Source organism: Limanda limanda, chromosome 14 (genome assembly GCF_963576545.1).
Source record: "Limanda limanda chromosome 14, fLimLim1.1, whole genome shotgun sequence".
Classification (NCBI taxonomy): domain Eukaryota; kingdom Metazoa; phylum Chordata; class Actinopteri; order Pleuronectiformes; family Pleuronectidae; genus Limanda; species Limanda limanda.
Window position 1 is genome coordinate 21,781,201 of NC_083649.1, and position 19,838 is coordinate 21,801,038.

Below are 19,838 nucleotides of genomic sequence, written 5' to 3' on the forward strand. Positions count from 1 at the left end.
CTGATGGTACAAATCGAGTAAACCAGTCTGATCTGCCGAGACACCACCATTTTTTATGTGTCCTCTCTTTTCAAATTGAAGTAGATCCACACTTAAGACTAGAATGAACCTCAGAGCCCACACCCTTGATCCATTTAAATTCTCAAGATTCAGGTTTTTATTTGGATGTGCACCCTTAAATTACTCAATTCTTTTTCGTCAAGTTCCATGAATTGTTCTTGAGAAATCGGCTGCAACGTCAGATTATTCAATGTTACATGAAGAAAAACATTTTCTTACTCTAGATCTGCACATTAATGTACTGGGTTCATCCCTGATGCAGACCGTATCCTTCCACCAGGTTTGGTAGTAATCTTCTAAATTAATTTTGCATAATCTTGCTCATGGACAGGAGTGAAAACATAAGCTCCTTGCTGGAGGTAACAATGAGAATCAAGTATTTCACAGTTGTAGCTAATGGGGCAGATGAGAGCAGGAAAAACATTTCATACGTTTCAGTTTTTTAACAAAATCTACAAGACGTCCACTATTAACATGATATCCATGTGGCTCACCAGCTGCAATGCGGTGACCTGCAGTGTTTTAATAAGCATTTAACACTTTACAATATGAAGACTTTTCTAATTTCACAATTTATTTTGTAGATTGATTATCATTGAGAAGATAATCTATGGGTCATAACTGTCATTTAACAGTGCTGAGATTTTAATGAAACCAACAATAAAATTGTCTTCATCACATGTCACAGGACGGTCAGTAAAGAAACACACATGAAGCTGTTATAACTGATCCAAGAGTCACTGATTTCTAAAACATAATTGTCTTATATAAAAATATAAACTCAATAAAGCTCAGCTGTAAGTTCCAAATTGTTTTATCTACAAAAGGGAATTGTTTGCGAGTCCAACGGGTGGAAGCTGGAACTCTAGTAGAGCTTCAACTCTCCACTGACACTATCAATCAGATCTGCCGGGCCCGGGCCGATTCCCAGCACAGTGCGGGACCCTGGTGCAATTTGTGTCCGTCCTGCGTCCTGGATCAGGCTGACAGGAAGCCCCAACTCTTTGGCGCGACCCAGCAGGTCGATCAGGGTGTCCTCATCGGGGGCCTTCAGCACCACCTTGGGCTGGCCGCAGTACTCCCACTGTTTGAGAAGCTCGGGGTTCCTGCGCTGGACCTGCTTGTACGCCGACACGGCAGCGTGGGAGCACTGGGCGGCGGCCTTCCCCTTGCCCATCTTCAGGTCGTTACGGACCACCAGGACCATCTTGAACTCGCCTCCTTCTTCCATCACACTGGCCTCGCCGTTCCCCATCGCCTCCATCAGGCTCTTGGATACTGGGGCGAAGCGGCGGCGAAGGTGCCAACCGAGAAGGAGCCCGCATCCCAGTCCGGCTACCACGCCCAAACCCAACGGACCACACAACAAATCCATGTTTACACCTGCCAACAACAACAGCACAGGAAAGGTCACATATATGCACATATAAGGAAGTTAGGACAGAAACATATATAAATACGACATGTGGCCATTATTTCTTTGAAATCTCATCTCACATGGCCAATTCAGTAACTATTCACGAGTTTTCGACCACATCATCTTCCTCAGTTGTCTTGAACATAAACGTATAGATGCTCAAATCTTCATCCCTCTGCATTTAATGGACTATTCCTCCACATTGGCTGAGCAACCTAACAAATTAAACAGGCTCAACCGAGAATGAACGACTAAATATTAACAAATGGGAGACAAAAAGTAGAATCATTAAAAAGTTCAAAGGAAAATGTGAATTAAATCAAATGTATATTGGTCTGAGTACTACTTAAGTGAAACTGCTAATGACAGATATTCATATATTTCCAGTTTCAAAGAATCTAAATAAAGAGGCAATTCTTTCATAAATAAACTGGATATTGGTATGGTTCTTGGAAATGTACATTTGTCAAGGAAAAATATGGCAAGTATTACTGAATCATCCTCCATTATGAGATTGAATCTAATTTTACTGAATGGGAAAGCTGATGAAAACAAGCTGTAATCTAATAACCAACTTTGAAAATTCCTTTGACACTACAAGAGAACATTAAAAGTCCACTAACAAATATTGAATCAAGAGGCTCAGGGAAAGTTATAGGGATTAATCTCATGCATCGATTTAAACTGCACTTCTCTAGCTCATGAAGGAAAAGCTGAGATATGAGCAGATGATTCTCCAGGAGATGGGAGCTCCTTCAGTGTGGACTTGGTGTTTAGAGGCGAGGGAAACGTGCTGAGCGAAGAGGAACAAACTGAGATTAGAGTTCATTCAAAGAAGTTTCACCGCAGGAACTTGGGTATTTACAGTTCTTTCCCCTCGAGTTGAGACGAGACACACAGCTTCACACCTCGTTACCTCCTCGTCTCCAGCTGTTGATGAACAAACTGTTTTCTACTTGTTTAAAACGCACTGACAACAACTTTAAAGCTGGAGCTAGCTAGGCTAACGTTAGCTTCCCGGCTAGAGGCGGGAGCGTGTAACGTCCCAACAACCGCTTCAGCTCAGTAAACACAATTTAACCACACAACGTGTCACCAGAAGAACAACAGGATCAACACAGAGATTTTAATTCAAACCTGCTGGAGACATCCCACGCTCCACTGTCGGCTCCACTCTATGAGGGCCCTTGCTGATGACGTCACAACGCCGCGACTAAAGTGACTTATCATATCAAATATGATAAATACGAGTACAAGTTAATGCGGTTAGGAATTTGGTCTCTCCCGCAAAATGTATTTTTTTTGTCAATACGGTCATTTAATTATTATCCGCTGAAGTTACGCAGTATGTTAATTCTCCATTAACTTCAATTGTTATATTCATATAAGATACTTGTGGATTTGTCTTGGATAATATTTGGTCTAACTTTGTACCTCTTCTGGAAAATCTCCTTTTAGGTCGTTTTTTTCCAACTCTACATACAAATAGAATAAGTTTCCAATAAATGTAATTATATCTATTTGTGTAGATTTAATGTTTGTTTTTTTAAGAAATGGATCTGTATATTTCCTCAACAACAACTACACCAAAACTATCACAACTATAGAGCTGTGCGCCCATTGTAATATTCTCACTGAAGGTACCTTCATATTTGTATTCATATGTTTTCATTTGTCCTTAGTTAGCTTATATGTATATATATCTCTGTCTCTGTGTTAAGTTTAATTCTTGCTTTCTGTTTGTCTGAGTGTATTCAGTTATCAACATTAAAGTTAGACAGTAATAATAATAATAATTCTTACAATTTCAATAGGGCCTCCCACCGTTCGGTGCTCGGGCCCTAATATTAATAATAACAATAAAGATAATTATAGTAGATTTATTTGTATAGCACTTATCTAAACCATGTGTAAAAACTGCTCCACAAAGGTGACTGTGGAGAGAAAAACTCTTAGTGTGCAGCTCCATATGGGCAGCTCGTCCGGTTGGGGTAAGCAGAGAAAAAAGGGAAGTGAGGAGGGTGGCAAAGAGGAGAGAGAGATTTAGAGGAGGACAGGTTGAGAGAGAGGAGAGAGGGACCAGGAACAGTTGTGTAGCCACATGAAGAAGAACTGAGCCATGAAGGAGAAATTCCTAGACAGAACCTTTTTCATCATCCATCATTTTTCCTATATTTGGCACCTGCTGTTGCAAACTGAATCCAAAATCAACCAAGAATATTACAGATATAATATTCTAATAGATACACATGGGGGAGGGGAGATTTATTCTGGACATAGACTTATTAATTTATAGACAATGCTTGAACACTGGTTCTTCATCTGCGTGGATGGTGAATTTAAGAGCTTAACAGAAAATGGCCAGTGGGCAAGTCTTTTTTTCTTCATGATAGCAGTACAGAATGGTTCATTCATATCTTTATCTTTATTTTGATCTCTGTGTTTCTTGTGCTCTGTAATTTTTCTGTTGAGATATACATATTCTCACCGTCTCTGTAAAGATCTCCTCAGGTGCCAGTTCACAGGTCCACACTCACACATGTAGTCATAGAGCTCCCTCTCCTGTCTGGAGCTGGTCTTAGCCTCACTCAGTCCTCAGCTCAACACTCATGTTCACCACAAAGAAACACAAACACACACACACACACACACACACACACACACAAACATACAGTTTCTTATTGACAGATTTTATTTTGTGAAACCAGACTGGGGATAAAAATCATCCATATCTGCCCTGATACCCACTTGATCACTTGATATCTTGCTCCTCTTCTTCACTCACTCTTATGCAGCAAGTGTTGGGGAAAAACAAAGTACATGTACTCAGCTACTGTTCTTCAGTTAATATTTCATGAATCTGCCATTCACTTAAATAAAGTTGATTTATTTTATGGTAATTTTCCCTATTACTCCACCACACATATCAGCAAATAAATGTACTTTCTACCAGATCATGTTTTACAAAGCATTGTGTTACATGTTCACATTGTATTTATATTTTAAATCATTGATGAGAGGGGATTTAGTCCATTGATCCAATCAGAGCTGACAGGTAACATTAGGCCCCGCCTCCTTGAATGAGATCATTGTGCACCTGCAGCAGCAGCAGCACCACTGGTGAAGAAGAGACACCTGACATGGATTCAGAGGAGGCCTCTGCTGAGACTCATGATGATGAAGCAGAAGGTAGCATCAGGGAATAATCGAGTAATTGGCAAGTAATGTGAATTTTACATATTTTTTATTTATTACTTTATCATACTTATAACTTTGTACATTTTTGCCTAATTGTTTGTACTTTTACTTAAGCACTTAAATCTTTAAAGAACTTTGCATTGTCTCCCATTCATTGTGAACAACTTAATCAAACCTTATTCCTAACCTTAACCATGACCAATTGATTCCTAACCGTAACCATAACCTAACCACAATTCACATTTACCACTAACCAATACCTCAGAAATGACGTCTTGCCTCATTCGGACTGGACTTTGATTCAAATTTAGGGTTAGACCTAAACCTAACCTTAACCCTATCCCTAATCCCATGAGGTCTATTGTATTGACAACAGTGTTATGTTGGAAATAAATGATATTGTTTTAAATGCATTTACTGGAGACTTTGTTTTTACCTGAAGCCCAAATGTTACAACAGTTCGTGGAATGTAACTGATCCTGCTTTAAAACTTCCTATAATCAGCTATATTAAGCTTGAATAAGAAATTTCAGTAAGAAAATTGAATTTGAAGCACCTTTCTCACAAAGTGCTTCAATGTTAAGTTTATACACTTTCATTTAAATATTACAAATAACACAGGAGGTCGTCTCCTATTGAAACTTACTCCCACTACCCTTTTTTAGTTAGTCCCAGGAGCCAGTAACTCAGAAACTCAGAGTTGTGTCAGTGAACTGAGTGACCCGGTGGAGAACAATCACCACAAAGTGCTTCTCTCATGCTGATAAACAAGACGAAATTCAAACATGCAAATACCACTGAGGTCTTCCGTCTCTAGTTATGAAAAAAATGCGATGTCTTGAGGGGAATTAGCCGAGGTTCTCTTTGCCCAAATGCCATCCATGCCACACTCTTTGTGTGAAACCCGCGGAGGATGGAGAAGTGTTAGAAGTGTGCTCCAGGAAAGACATCTATTTATTTATAGACCTGTAATTAGACTGGATCTCTGGAGGTTCCACCGGGCAAAAGATGAAATCTCTCCCTCTTTCTGTGTCTCTCTTCTGTCAGCCTGCTCTCCCCTCCCCCGGCAACCCTATATCAGTTCTCTATCCCTCACTGGCCCCCTCCATCACCACACCCTGCACTCCAGTTGTGATGCAGTTCATGGAGAGCTCACTGCTGCCCTACATTGCCACTGGTGCTCCACAGATCTCACATGAGCCCAGATCTCACTGTTGATCAAGCATCAGATGAAAGGTAAGTTTACTCTTTCTCTATATTTTAGTTTTGCTCAGCTCACAGCAAGCTGTTGCACTGCTACCCCTGCTCTGCTTTACACAGTGTGAGTGTCAAATTATCCAGTGCAGTGTGTTTATCTGAGTTTGAAACATGGAAAATGATAACACCTTATTCGATTTCTCATCCTGAAGTGTACGTGCTCTGTCTTAAATTTCTCATTGTCCCTTGCACAAGAGTTACTCAACAGGTCTGGGTTGTTTTGGTGGAAGCTATTGCACAATCAAGTGTGGCAGCAGTGCTGTGCTACCGTGTCTCACAAGCAGGGGTGTTGTTATGGAACTGTTAACTATGAATTTATAGTGAAAAATGCATTGAAATTATAACAAAAGTTATTGTTGTGTAGAAAAAAGCACATAGTTGTGTATGTGCCGGTTTCAAACAAAGTGACCTTTTTGGCAGCAATTTTCTAAAGTTTGTTTTTGTTTGCAGACTGTTCTCCTTAGTACAAGTGGAGTAATGATAGGGTGTATTAAAGAATATAGTGCATAAGGAAATGACACAGTGCTTTTACAGTGTGCTCAAGTCTTTAAAGCCTTTGATGAAAATCTTAAGTTTGTGGTTCCCAGAGAGGGCCAAGAGTGGCTCTCCAAATGCTAGAGATTAGTATTTATCTCCGTCAACCTTCAATTGCACAAATCCGACCGCAGTGAACTCACAGCCTTCTTGTTCAGTGCTCAGAATGTGTATGTGTGTTTGTCCTTCAGGATAACACTGAGCACAGAAACATGCTGCACCTACATAGGGATTGGATAGGTTTAGTTGTTCCTTGTCATTATAGCAAGATTTTAAAAAACATTTGAAATGTCACTGCTTTTGCAGAAAAAACTGAAGTTATTGGGAGGAAAAAATCAAAGCGTTTCTCAGAACCTCAGAAGAAATGTATAGATGCTTTAAGGAGACGTCACGGCTGGCTGTGATGTGTAAGTGTGAATGCACGGAAACAGGAGCCAGAGGCCCAGACCTAGGGCACAGGATAGAGGGATTAAACCAGTATGTGTGTGTGTGTGTGTGTGTGTGTGTGCATGTGCATGTGTGGGTGACTGACAATTCCACCAGATGGTGAGCTGCATACCTCCTTGTCAGAGTCCCCATCTCACTGCTCACTGACAGATTCCTAGGAGGCCCGAGGCTCTGCAGTGAGACGCTCTTGTGGCCATGTGTATGAAGATGAGTTCAGAGATGGGTCTCCTTTGAGTCAATGTCGGGAAGAAACAATAAGCTGGAAACTGCAACACGCTCTTTTACCCATTGTCTCTAAATCACCAGGGGATGCAGACTTATAATTGAGCGCACACAGAAACATTTACTTGAATTAGGCCTCATTAGGCCATGCACATGCCTGATTGGGTTCCCAGTACTCTGCAGGATGAAGCAGCAGGAAAACACTGGCTGGTCAGCTGGCGCGTGGGAGTGTACACAGACATGTTTCAGTGTGTTTGGGGTTGCTGTGTGTTGTTGAATGTTAGTCTGGGAACGCGTCAGTCCGGGATTTGGCAAGTGTACTAAGCGATTACCCTCTCTACTCTCAGCAGCACTCCTTCATGGTGAGCGAGATGGCAGAGCGAACTCTCTCAGAGGCATGTTGGCGTCAAGGAGCATCAGAATGGAAGGCTGACAGGTAAAAACAGGCGTCCAATGCAGAAGCACATCAGCAGCATCTTTGAAAAGACATGAAATCACGATTATTTGTTTGTCCATGCAATACCCAATGTGGGGCTATAGACCCAGAGCCTGCTGTGGATGAGAGAGAGCAGAGGGATGAGGAGGAGCAGGAAACCCTGGTGCTGAGGAGGAGACCTCTACTGACGCTCCACTACTTCAGCCTGGAACTGCTCATCTCTCTCAGAGAGTGGATACAGAGGTGAGTCCAGAGGTTGGGAGCTAAGCTGCACTTGAGATGTTTCCTATATCTTACAAAGTTCATTCAATTGAGGATCTTTGCATGAATTCAAGCTGCAAAAAGCAAAAGATGAAACTTGGTTGTCACGTGTTTAGTCATGCAGCATATAAATAATGATTTTAGTATATTAATGTGCAGAGGCTGCTGAAGTGTTGACAACAGCTAAACAGTTTTTTTGTGATGTGGGTTTTTCATGATGGTGATAGTGATAGTTGCTCTTCACTCAACAAGAGAATAAGATGGTTGTCTCTCTACACACTCTCCCCCATTGACACACAAAAACACACACACACATTGTCCCCCATGGGAGGGGCCTCTCTCTGTGCCATCAAGGCCTCCTGCGTCATTGTTGAGTCTTCAGTTAGAAACCAAATGAAGCCTGTAATGCTGCACAGACGATAAATCACAGGATTTGCTTTTCGTCTTTTTCCGTTGTGACTTTCCATCCCAGCGATGACGGAACATCACCCAGTTTCTTAACAGCATCAGGCTGTGCAACACGTCTTTTGCACACCTAATAATCTTTGTTGACAGCAAGAGCCCGAAAGAAGGTCAGCGTGTTCTCCCAGGGAGGCCTCTGTGGTTAAGAGTGTGAGGACAACGTGTTTATTTTCTAAACTACAAGAGGATGTGGTGAGCCGCAAGCAGCGTGAGCAGTGTTTTGACTGAGAAAAGCTGCTGTTCCCCGGCACTAAAAACACAGTTGTAAATGCTGCAGGGGGATGCATGCAGCCACATTACGGCTACAAGTGCACAAAGGCGTTTATCCTGAATCTTGAAGTGGTTTTTAATTTATAGCACGTGTCCAGGCGTCCTCAGGGCACCATGCTGTTCAGGGCCGTGGCTCTGCACTTGTTTTTCTTCAAATGGGAGAGAAGGACTTTCACATACATTTAAGTCAAGAACAGAAGGTCCTCGCAAAACAAGTTGACACAATGATGGTTAAACCCATCACTGACAGGATATCTTTCAAAAGTTTGCGGTGTACAACAGTTTTAAACATTCCTGCTCTCGCACACTTCATTCAAACTGACTATGTCCTGTCACTGCCAGTAACATTTTCTAACTGAATTAAACCCTAATACGTTGCAGTTAATTTCGCTTCACAAAGGTTTGGGGAACCTTTCTTTCTTGCAAAGGGTCATATTGTTTTTCATAAACATCCTTCAAGGGTCATATCAAATTGTAAACACAGAACCTCTCTATTGTGATGGCTGGAACTGCTTCCTTTAACCGATGTCAAATGGTAGTGATGCAGATGATGTTGTGCGAGAGTTTTCCAGGTTCGGGTCAGTCCGTCTTTGGCAGAACCGAGTCTTTGCAACGGTCACGTTAGAAAAGCATTCTACAGTTTATAGAACTTGAGCAGAGGGAGGTTGTTATAGCTCCAAGCTCAATCATTTTCCGTTGTAGGTCCATCAGCCAGTTTCACATTAGCAACTACACTTTTCATGCCATGACACCTCTGTCCAAATATCTGAAGGATCTATGATCACTCACAAGGATATTCAGATGTTTTAGTCTGTTTTTACTAGTGCCCACTGTAACCCTTTTCCAGTTGCACTTAACCACAACTTAAGTTCTATGGAATTATGATTTGAAAGCACAGGGAGAAGAAGCCGATCAGACCATGGAACCTTTGGTAGTGCTGAGGACAACAATTCTTCCCCCATTTTCAAATTTGGCAGTAATCACATGCACAAAAATGACTAGGTGATATTTGTTGTGTTGGCTATGTTACATTTAGCATGTTAGTGTTCATGGTGATATCATGAGAAGTTGATGCAACATTCTGAAAAGGAGGCCCTTGTTTTTCTGTAGCATCTTGAATACACAATGTTGGTTGAACATTCAGACAACCACAATTCAATATACTAACTGTGTCACAGAGCCTTTCCTTAAGAAAGGAGTTAATACCTCAAACTTGTCCAAGTGCCTCAGAAGCTTGTCTCAATTTAGGAGCTGCATCCTCTGCCGGCTGCATTTATAGACCAATTGCATCACGGCAGCGTGAGTAGACTGTCCCAATTCCTACAAATGTGTCCTAGCCTATACCAGCCCCGAGCAGAGGAGGCTCCGGAGGAATTCTTCCCGGCCCAACATCTCCCATGGTTCATTGCTCTTCAGTGACAAACTGTTTTTCAAAGCAAAAACGTCAGGAATTAATATTTGTTTTTAATCGTAAGTACTCTGAACAGCTAACAGTACAAAATCATGTTTTCAGCAATTTGAGTCAACTGGAGGATATTTCCGTTCTTAGCTTTGTTGCTAGGCAATGGCTGTAACGGCCGGACAAGCTAGTGACGCAATAGAAATACCAGAGCGTCTCATTCTGCTTTGGCCTGACGCGGTTTACACGGCTGTTGGAGGATGCAGACGATGGTACATATCTGGAATGTACCATTGTTGTTTTAATGGTGGAACACATACTCGTATTATTATTATAATTTTATTATTATTATGGCAGTAGTGTAAAATACAGATAGTTTTGCTCAAAGTTACCCTTTGCCTTCTCTGTCATGTGACACTAATGCAAATAGTAGGTTTGACCTTGTGTGTGGACTTCAGGTGAATCATTGAGCCAACATGCCGACGGACGATGGCAGAGTGAGAATCACTGGGAGTGCTCTTCTCCATGTTTTTGCTTCAGAACAACGCGCAGCTTCTCAAGTTTGAATCACGTAGCGCCATCGTGTCTTAAGTGGCTTTCACGTGGTCCAGCCTCAGCTAGCTAGCATGCTGGCTAACCCACAGAAGAAGCTAATGTCAGCTGCTCTCCAGTGGGAGGAGATTTCCGCGGAGACAGAATCAGCTGAGAGACTGTGGAGAGACGCGAGGAGCAGATGAGCAGGTGAAAAACAACCAGTAAACTACCAGTAATACATTCTGACTGGGACGTGAAGGAGGTCTGCTGTCTCACAGGTGTGGCTGAAGTTAGAAGTAGGCTAATGATTAGCTTAATTAGCAAGAAACGAAGTGATGAGTGCAGGGTTTAATTAACACGCATTGTCATATTAGATATAATGTTAAAAGTTTTGTGGGCAAACTCTAAAAGCTACGGTATTGCACAGTCTTGTAAAGTAAAATGCTTAGTAAATATTTATTGTGAAATATGAGATGCTAAGGCCAGAAAACACATGTAAGTGATATTACAGTGTTTCTAATAGTTAGTATTTGTTCTGTATTCTTCTGGAGGGTGTCACAGAGAAACTGAGACTGAAACCGTCATGAATTACAATCTTGCATCATAATTCAAGCTGATAAAATCCTGATATTCCAACACAGGCCGCCAGTGGACCCCTTTTTACTTTACTTTTTACTTTATTTTACTAGTACTTCACTACATAACCCAATCTTTTTTTCACAACCAACATCAGAACATGTTAGATCACGAAATCATTGCTCCACTTATAGTTAGGACAAGCTGTATATTTGTAAATATTACATTTGATAGGACTCATTAATAAACTATATTTCATATATAATATACTTATATAGATATATTATACTTTTGTACTAATATACTTATATATACAATATTGCTTCCATCAACTGGGAAAATAATGAAAGTATTTGTGTGTGTGTGAGAGCGAGAGAGAGTTAAAGTAAGTACAAGCTAGTTGATTGTAGAAGGACAATTACGTTTTATCGTGTTAACGTTTTAGGCCTTAAGTTATTGACTTATCAGAAATCTGAATTTATTCTTTCTTAATACCACACACTGCATAAACCCCTCTTTCGGACATGATTTATTTATTTTAAATACTTGTCAAAGTTCAAGTTTGATCATGTGCCTTTTTCTACTTTGCATCCATTGATATTGTTATCTTTATTAAGGTTCAAAATAAAACTACCCAACTCTGAACCTTTAGGGATGAAGTATGAAGGGTTATATGATGTATATGTGCAGTTTATTGATCAGATGTCTGACATTCCACTGTGATGGTGCTGCTCCTGTCCGTGTAGTGGCTCAGTTTCCAGCAGATGTCTCTCTCCACCAGAGGAAAACGTGAACATAGCTCACTTCACTTCTACCAATACTTACTCAGAGTTTCAATGATTACTTATATTTCCTGTCTACCCTCACACGTTATCGTCACTCTTCACCTTCTTTCTCCTTACTATGTTTTCTGTTCTCCTCTACGCCCTAACACTGAAATTGATCATCTCCTCCTCTCCTTCATCCAGGCTCTGGCAGCAAAGACAGACTGTGTTTGGCCTTCTGCTCCAGCTGACTCTCCTCTCCATCGCCTGCTGTATTGAAGGGACACAAGAGAAGGTGACTGAATACTGAAAAAAAAATTTTCATAGCATATTATGACCACACTCATGTGCTGTGAAGGTTCAGCACCTAATCTCATGTCCTCCACCTTGTCCGGCTGAGTGCGGTAGTAGCATGTCATGAAATTTCATAATCTCTATCATTTGCCGGACACTAAATCATGGACACTTTTGTAACTGCATCCAGACACGCTCTACACTCTGGAGAATCTCCTGACATTCTCCGGACGTAAGAGCCCAAATGTTGCCCCACAATATCGGCCTGCAGTTTGAGATTCATACTGCAGGAACTGAACGTCATCTCTTGCAAGTGTGTGAGCACGCTAGATCACATTTGCTTAATTATTAACCTGCCTTAAACGTTTACTTTTATTTGCTGAGTTCTTAAGTCCACACAGCAAACTACTAGAGCTTTGAGTGTAAACCCCAGCAGACGTGTGATATAGATCTAACTAGAACCCGTCACCTCCTGTTTTTTTACCCTTCTTGTGTTTTTCCTGTCATGAGCTGTAGTATTTTGAAACCCATAACCATAGAACTGTTCTCCTTCTTTTTTCTTTTTGTTACGCTCTACGCAGAGACTCGGATGTTGCGTAATCAGTTCTCAGTAACTACACGTAACAATCGCCCACGCCAGGCATCGCACTTAATTGTGTTCTGCCAGTAAATCGAGGTGCAGTTTGAGCAGTTTTTGTTTGGCCAGGTTTCCTGGGAAATGGAGTCTTTGGTCAGAGCTCGCCCCATTCCCCCACATGTCGATCTCCTCTACCCATCAGTCTCCTCCCTTCTTCCCCAAATCCACACGCTATGTGCTTCCTCCTGAAAACAACCTGCCTCAGCTTGAGGAAGGGTGTGTAAAAAATAGGGTGATAGATGGAGCGATAGTGGTGGATGAAGGGGAGGAAGAGGAACAGAGGGAGAGAGGAGAGCTCTTGGCTTGCCTTACTTTACTAGTTGTGTAAGAGCATTCCTACCCTACGGCTCTGTCCTCCCAACTCAACAACAACCTCTGTCTCCGAATGTCTCTCTCACTCTCTTCTCCTCCCTCTCTTTTGCGTCAACCCACTTGCCCTCTCTCACCCTCTACAGTGCCCTCTGTATTGCACAGTTTCACTCTCGTACCTTCTCTCCCTCTGATTTTGTCCCTCCCCCCCATCAGAACACTTCTTGTTTTCCTCACACTCTGTGCATGTGTCTCTGCCATGTGGTTGACCGTCCCTCTCTCTGGCCTCTGCAGTGTGTGCGTTACATGAGGAGGAAGCAGCGTGGTGCGCCTGCTGGGTAAGCCTGGGCATCCTGTGGGTCCGGGGGTCTTGGCACTGGCCTGCACACCTTCCTTCTTTACCTGGTAAGACAACCTTTTTTGTGTTTCTAAACAACAAGTTGTTTCCCACCTCCACGCTGCAGTTATTCATTTCATCTCACGACAGAGCTGTAATTCAAACACAGTGTATGATGGTGGTTGTGCTGTGACGCAGCTCTAAAGGCTGTGTTGATTCTGTTGCTGGATTGTTGCTAGGGCTTTAATAAGAGCGTTATTAAAAGCTTTCGGAGGCTCATGCACTTGCACATGCATATATGTGCATGCATTTCAGAGTGGGATGGAGATGAATAGACGCTGTGGTAGCCACACTGTTTTGACAGGCAGTCCAGGAACAATCGCACTCACTGACCCCTCTGACTGAGTGCACATGAGGATAAAAACACTCTCCCTCCCCCTTTCTGAGTTCTTTCTCTTTCCTTTCACCCCTCTCTCCTGCTCCCCACTGTGTTGCTCACTCTCACTTTCTCTTACATTCCCTCCCCTCACCCGTTCTCCTTTTTATGTCTTTCCCTTGCGTACATACCCCCTTCTTCCTCCCCCTTAAATTCTCCCTCCCTCTTTACTTCTGTTTGTGTGTTTCTGTCTGTTTTCAAGTCCTTTCGTCTCTCTGTGTGTTAGCTCAGTTCTGAGTGTCGGGAGGTGTCGGGTCTCCACTGCTGATCAGATCATGGTCTCCAAACATCTGCTTGTCTTCATTGCTTCGAGTCCATCTGTCATCAGGGAGTCCACTGTCGCACTTGTGTGCCCTTGCCCACTGGAAGTGTACTGGAAACTTTGAAATGCGTGTCCTCCATTCTGCTGTTTTTAAAAGCCAGACTATGGTGCTCCAAATGTAATTTGAGAGATTTTTTTTTGTAATTCTATGGCTCATCTCACTTCTCTGGAAGGTTTAAAGTAGGATGTCACCATCTAGTGAGCGTAGCTGCAATAGCAGCTTGTGGTGTCAACGGGTTCATGACAGAACCTGGTGCTCCTAGCTGGAGCCGCCGTGCTGCATTTTTTATAGAGTTGGACTGATGTTGTTGTATTCAAAGCCGATACTGGTGCAGATATTTTTTATTTAGTCCTCCCATAGCTGATGTTTTGGGGTATGCTGGATGTTTAGATACAATTTAATTTTTTTTATTTTATATGCACCTTATTAAAATCACACTTTTACACATAGTTTAATGCTTATATGATGGAAATGCCTCTGAAATGAATATATATACCATGATACATTTGCACATGGCAATTTCTGCCTTTTTCCAATAGTTATTGTAGAAACAGACAGGAAAGCTGAGAAGACAGAGGGGTATGTAACAAAGGTCTTCTGGCCAAGAGTCAAACCTTAAGATGTTGTGGTTATTTTGTTTGAGGGTGAACCATGAGGCTGTCTGATCTAGTATCTGTTTCCTCTTTATAACTGTGAGGCTGAACCACAAGCAAGATGCACAAAACTGACCTCAGAGAATTCTAATGATATATCTTCTCTTCTGTAGAGCCACTGTTTAAAGAAGCCATTGAGATTCCTAAGTGATTCTGTAGATGTCTGGGTCCTTACAAGATATTTCTGTTTTCTGACAGTAAAAGTTGAAGAATTTATGTGGTAAGTGAACTCCTGTTTTCAGCTACTAGGACTGGGTCAGTGATTGTAACTGTGTCAAACAAGTTCAGAACACTTGCTAAGATGTTCCCACAAATTTAAAAGTCTTAACACTCCTAGCTTTAAATTCTGGCACAGTTTTTCATCCTTTCCATAAGACTTAATAATATGCTAGAGATGCGTAGTGAAGTGGGCCTGGGTGTTTACCAGCTCTTGACTTTGATTTACGCCCATGTCAACATTTGGAAAGAACACTACCACAATTATTCTGTAAGTGGTATACAAGTGCACCACTAGAGATATACAGCAGCTCAGGGGAGAGACTCAGTGAACTTTTACTTAACAGCTTCTCATTCAGTCTGAAGTTTGGTACAACACCTTGATGCTTTTTCACTTGACCGTGAGGAGATGAGTAACTGATATCGAACAACATTCTCTGCTTTGATCATGTAGTTGACCAGTAGTTTTATTCATTAATCATTTGAGTTATTTTTAAGCAGAACTGGCAACAAGCCTCTGGTTCCTAAAGGGAATAAATCCTAATCTTTTCACTCATCTATGATATTGAACTGACTCTCTTTGTGTGTTGGACTCATTAGTTCTAGCGTAACCTTAGAAGATGTACATTTAATACAAATATATTTTATTTACATTTTTCACCACATAATTTAAAACAGGTTTCAGCTTTTCAAATTTGAGGAACTACGATTTTTACATCATTATGCCTTTAATCTCCTTGACTTTTGCACTGCTAGTTGAACAACATTTAAATACATCATCACTTCTTGGATTTTGTAATGGCAAAAACCAACAATAAATAATATATTAATTGATAACAAGTACACTAAGCAGTCCTAAAGTTACTCCACTGTTGTAGATTACAATCAAATCTTTAATTTGCTGTCAGCCAGTCTTCAATAAACTGAAACTTAAGTCAATAACAATAGATTAATAAATTATCATTAAGGTTATCGCTGACCCAGGTCATCACTGCTAACAGTCACTAGAGGGTACCAGTGATCTTATAATGTCGGATAAACCGGAAGAAACATTGCAATGTTTGACCAGCATTGTTAGATCATTGTATTGGGACCAATTCTCGTTTTAACTACATTATATATTGTCTGTCTAGAAAATGAAGCTCTGGAAAACACAAATGAACTTGAAAGCTGATATGTGCCTTTTACATAACTACTGTTTGACGTTCTAAATATTTGAGTGTCTTTCTCCAGTTTAAATATTGAGAAACTGAAAAGATGCCACAAGACGGTAAGCTCTTCAAGATCATAACTAAAACAAATACATTACATGAGCAGTTCCTTGGTTATTCCCACTTCTTTGTAAGATTAGGGGAACATGAACACTAGAAGGTGCACGTTGTGCTATTTTCACGTGACACAACATGTGACTCTATGATGTAGCTTCCCAGCTGTCATTACGAGTCTGTCCTTTTTCTGACTTCTTTCTAGCAGTTGACTTCTTGAACGAAACTACAAAGTATTATTTCAATTTGTTTGTTACAGTAAATGTCTGCTTGCTCTGCTTTTCCATTTTTGACCTCACTAGATTTGGCCAACTGTTAAATTCAAGTCTTTCCATTTATCCTCAATGAAATTGATGACAATCGTTCACGGCTCATGGGTGTTTTGGTAAAAGTAAATTACCTTACCACATATTACCAGCATATATCTTTAGCAGTCAGTGCGATCAACTAGATTATGAAAGTACGTCAAAGACACCAGTAGAGGGGAGTGCAGAGCCAGGGACATGCGCACAGACCAGGAACCAGAGCAGAAGTGGCAGCGCTCCTGTTCCCTGTCATGGGCAATTGCTGTCCTGTGTCTCCTCTGTGTTTGCATCCTGCTGAGACTGCGGGAGATCATTGTACAAAGACAGGACCGGTTAATGGAGAAAGATAAAACCCTGCAACTCAAGCGTAGAGAAGAAAAAAAGCACACTTTTTGGCACAGCATCAAGTATATTTTATCCAGCTGCTCTGAGGGAGGAGGTAGTGGGTGGGTGCTCACAATACAGACCATGAACACAATGAAATCACGCAGGAACACTGGAGAGATCTCATTACGGCGGAGGCTGTGGCGAGGATCGGGACAAACATGCACACGTCACGTACGCATGCTGAGAGTCCTGCACCTGCACATGCATCCGCCATAATGAGTGAAGATCCCAGTTGTGAGTGGGACAGGCTTTCATCCCCACTTAAGTATTTTAAGCGTTTATTTTGCAGTGACAACTCGTGTCGCAGACCTCCATAAATCCTCTTTGTACATGAGAAGAGGTTCGCACTGTGTGTGACTCTTGAAAGCTTGGGAATGCTGTAAATATTTTAGAGGAGAGCTCATCTGAGTCATCCACCATTAAATTACTTTCAGTAATGGCTGTTGCCATTAAGTCATTATGGGAAGCATGAAAATTGTTGTACTCAACGTTAAATCAACAGCAACAAAGAATTAAAGTCATTATAATTGAAGCCGCGCACGTTGCTGTTTACATAATAGCAACTGGGGTAGTCTTTTTTCTCTCCCTCTTGGTTTTGAGTTGTTTTATGAGTGTGAGGTGAACATGTTGCGTCCCTCTGAGAGCATAAATGTCAGCAACCACCGGGGAGCAAACAATAGCAATCCTATGGGATACCAAAAAAATGTTCCAAACGTGTTTATGACTCATGATTTACAGTTCCCTTGTCTTTCGAAAAGTAAACCAGTGGCTCATCTAAATAAAGGAACATTCTGTAGTTTTCTATATCCAGTTTCTTTTAGGATTGACTAAATTATAGGTTGCAGCAGAGGTTTGTGTAGAATATACAGATTTTCTCCAGCAAACCCCCTGAAATTAAGTTTTGGCTGTTGGCAATTACCAGGAGCACAGCTTTAATTAGTGCCAACTATTGCAGTAAGGGCTGAGCAGGTCTGAGAGTGTGGCTTCAACACACACACACACACACACACACACACACACACACACACACACACACACACACACACACACACACACACACACACACACACACACACACACACACACACACACACACACACACACACACACACACACACACACACACACACACACACACACACACACACACACACACACACACACACACACACACACACACACACAATGCTGCTCAGGTCCTTCAAGTTGTGCTGGTCAGATGCCGTTATACAGTTAAGAGCTGTCTGCCCACACACAAATACACACAAATACACACACACACACACACACACACAACCACTGTTTAACAAGAACATATGCGTGAGGGAAATTTGCTCACATGATCACCTGGCCTTTGTGTGGCTTAAACAATGACAATCACTTCTACAATCCCAGCTGAACAACTGGACACCTTCACATTCATGTTCACAGAAACTTGGTTTCTTTGATTGAGTTGTGAGTCACATCTCGCTGCGGGTCTGTATTAGCTGACCTAAAATTTCCATCACCCATGAGTGTTATTTTGTGTGTTCGTTTAGATTTGCTCATTAAGTCAGAGTTGATAAGGTTCTATGGGAAGTTTTGAAGTTGTTCCGAGTGCGGACTTTCTTTCTGAATTTTCTATTTTCGCTGTTCATTTGTCTAACATGACTCGGCATAGCATAATGTTCTTTTCTTTTGTTGGACAAAGTGATACTTTGAATATATGTTACCTGGAACATGAGTGACTCATCAGGATCAAGTTCAGTAGTTCTTTGAAAAGCTGAAAAGCGACTCTTGACTCACTACTGGCCGGCAGTAACGGATCTCTCACTTTAACTTCAACACGTCTTGGATTCAATTTGAAACCATTAATTTTTAACTACATCTAGATAGTGTGTCAGATCTGCATCTCTTGGATTTTATCCTGCTACTACTGATCTCACGTACTATAACGATAGTGTATTTTGTTTGAGAATTTTTTACAATGCTCAGTTATGGAGCTGCAGCTGATCGTGAGGGGAATCGTCCAAATTTAGGTTCAAATGTGAAATTTAACAAAAGCGCTTTCACTTCCCTTGGCAAAAAGGACAAAAAACAAGCCATACAATTGCTTTCATTCATGATTTTTAAGTAATTCATTTTCTTTCTCATAAGGATGGAGACAAGGATCTGCCGCTACGTCTTGTGACTTATTCATCTTCCTCAAGCTCCTTCAAAGATGAATACCAGAGAGCTGTGTAAATGGGAGCTTTGTGCGTTTGTGTGTTTGTGTGTGATGTTTATAAGTGCTTCTCAGTCTTAGCTGTCACACCTCAGCCATCCAAGGCATGCGTCTTTCTGTGTGTGTCTTTGAGGCCCCAGGAGTCCTGTTAATACCAACTACAATAACCATTCACACACACACTCACTCACACAAATACACACTGAGAGCCCACAGGAAGCAAATCAAGCACCAAAGACAGCCTAGCGTGTTGCCAGCCTTGAATGGAACCAGCAACCCTGCCAGAAAAAGACAAAACTGACCAGACCAAACCAGAGCACTGCTGTCAGACTGCAGGTGTTAGTTGTTGTTTTTTAAAGCCTAGTTTTATTATGAAATTGTTCTATAAAGGTCACCTAGTGCTTTAAAATGATCCCTCCCACCACCACACATCCTCAGGTGGATGTTTCCCTATATCAGTGTCCTTTTTCTCCAGGTGGACTTTCTATTGGAGCAACAGAATGTTTCCCTGTTGTAGTTTTAGTTGGCAAAGTGAAACACTCTCCCAGAAGGAATTAACACATATTGTGCTTTTATTTAATTCACCCATAGTGTAATCAGAATATAAGATGCATCATCTTAATTAATTGTTTTAGA

General features: G+C 41.4%; 1 protein-coding gene and 1 pseudogene across 1 annotated transcript; one reads left to right on the forward strand and one right to left on the reverse strand.

Annotated features, from left to right (window-relative positions):
• Positions 1-133: 133 nt before the first annotated feature.
• ptrh2 (peptidyl-tRNA hydrolase 2) lies at positions 134-2,666 on the reverse strand. Its single transcript, XM_061086049.1, has 2 exons — positions 2,615-2,666; positions 134-1,443 (listed from the first exon to the last, which is right to left on the reverse strand). Exons 1-2 carry the CDS (start codon positions 2,625-2,627, stop codon positions 926-928), a joined length of 531 nt encoding a protein of 176 aa, XP_060942032.1. The 5' UTR covers positions 2,628-2,666; the 3' UTR covers positions 134-925.
• A 1,985-nt stretch (positions 2,667-4,651) lies between these two features.
• The window catches only part of LOC133019012 (vacuole membrane protein 1-like), a 60,081-nt pseudogene continuing 44,894 nt past the window's right edge, over positions 4,652-19,838 (forward strand).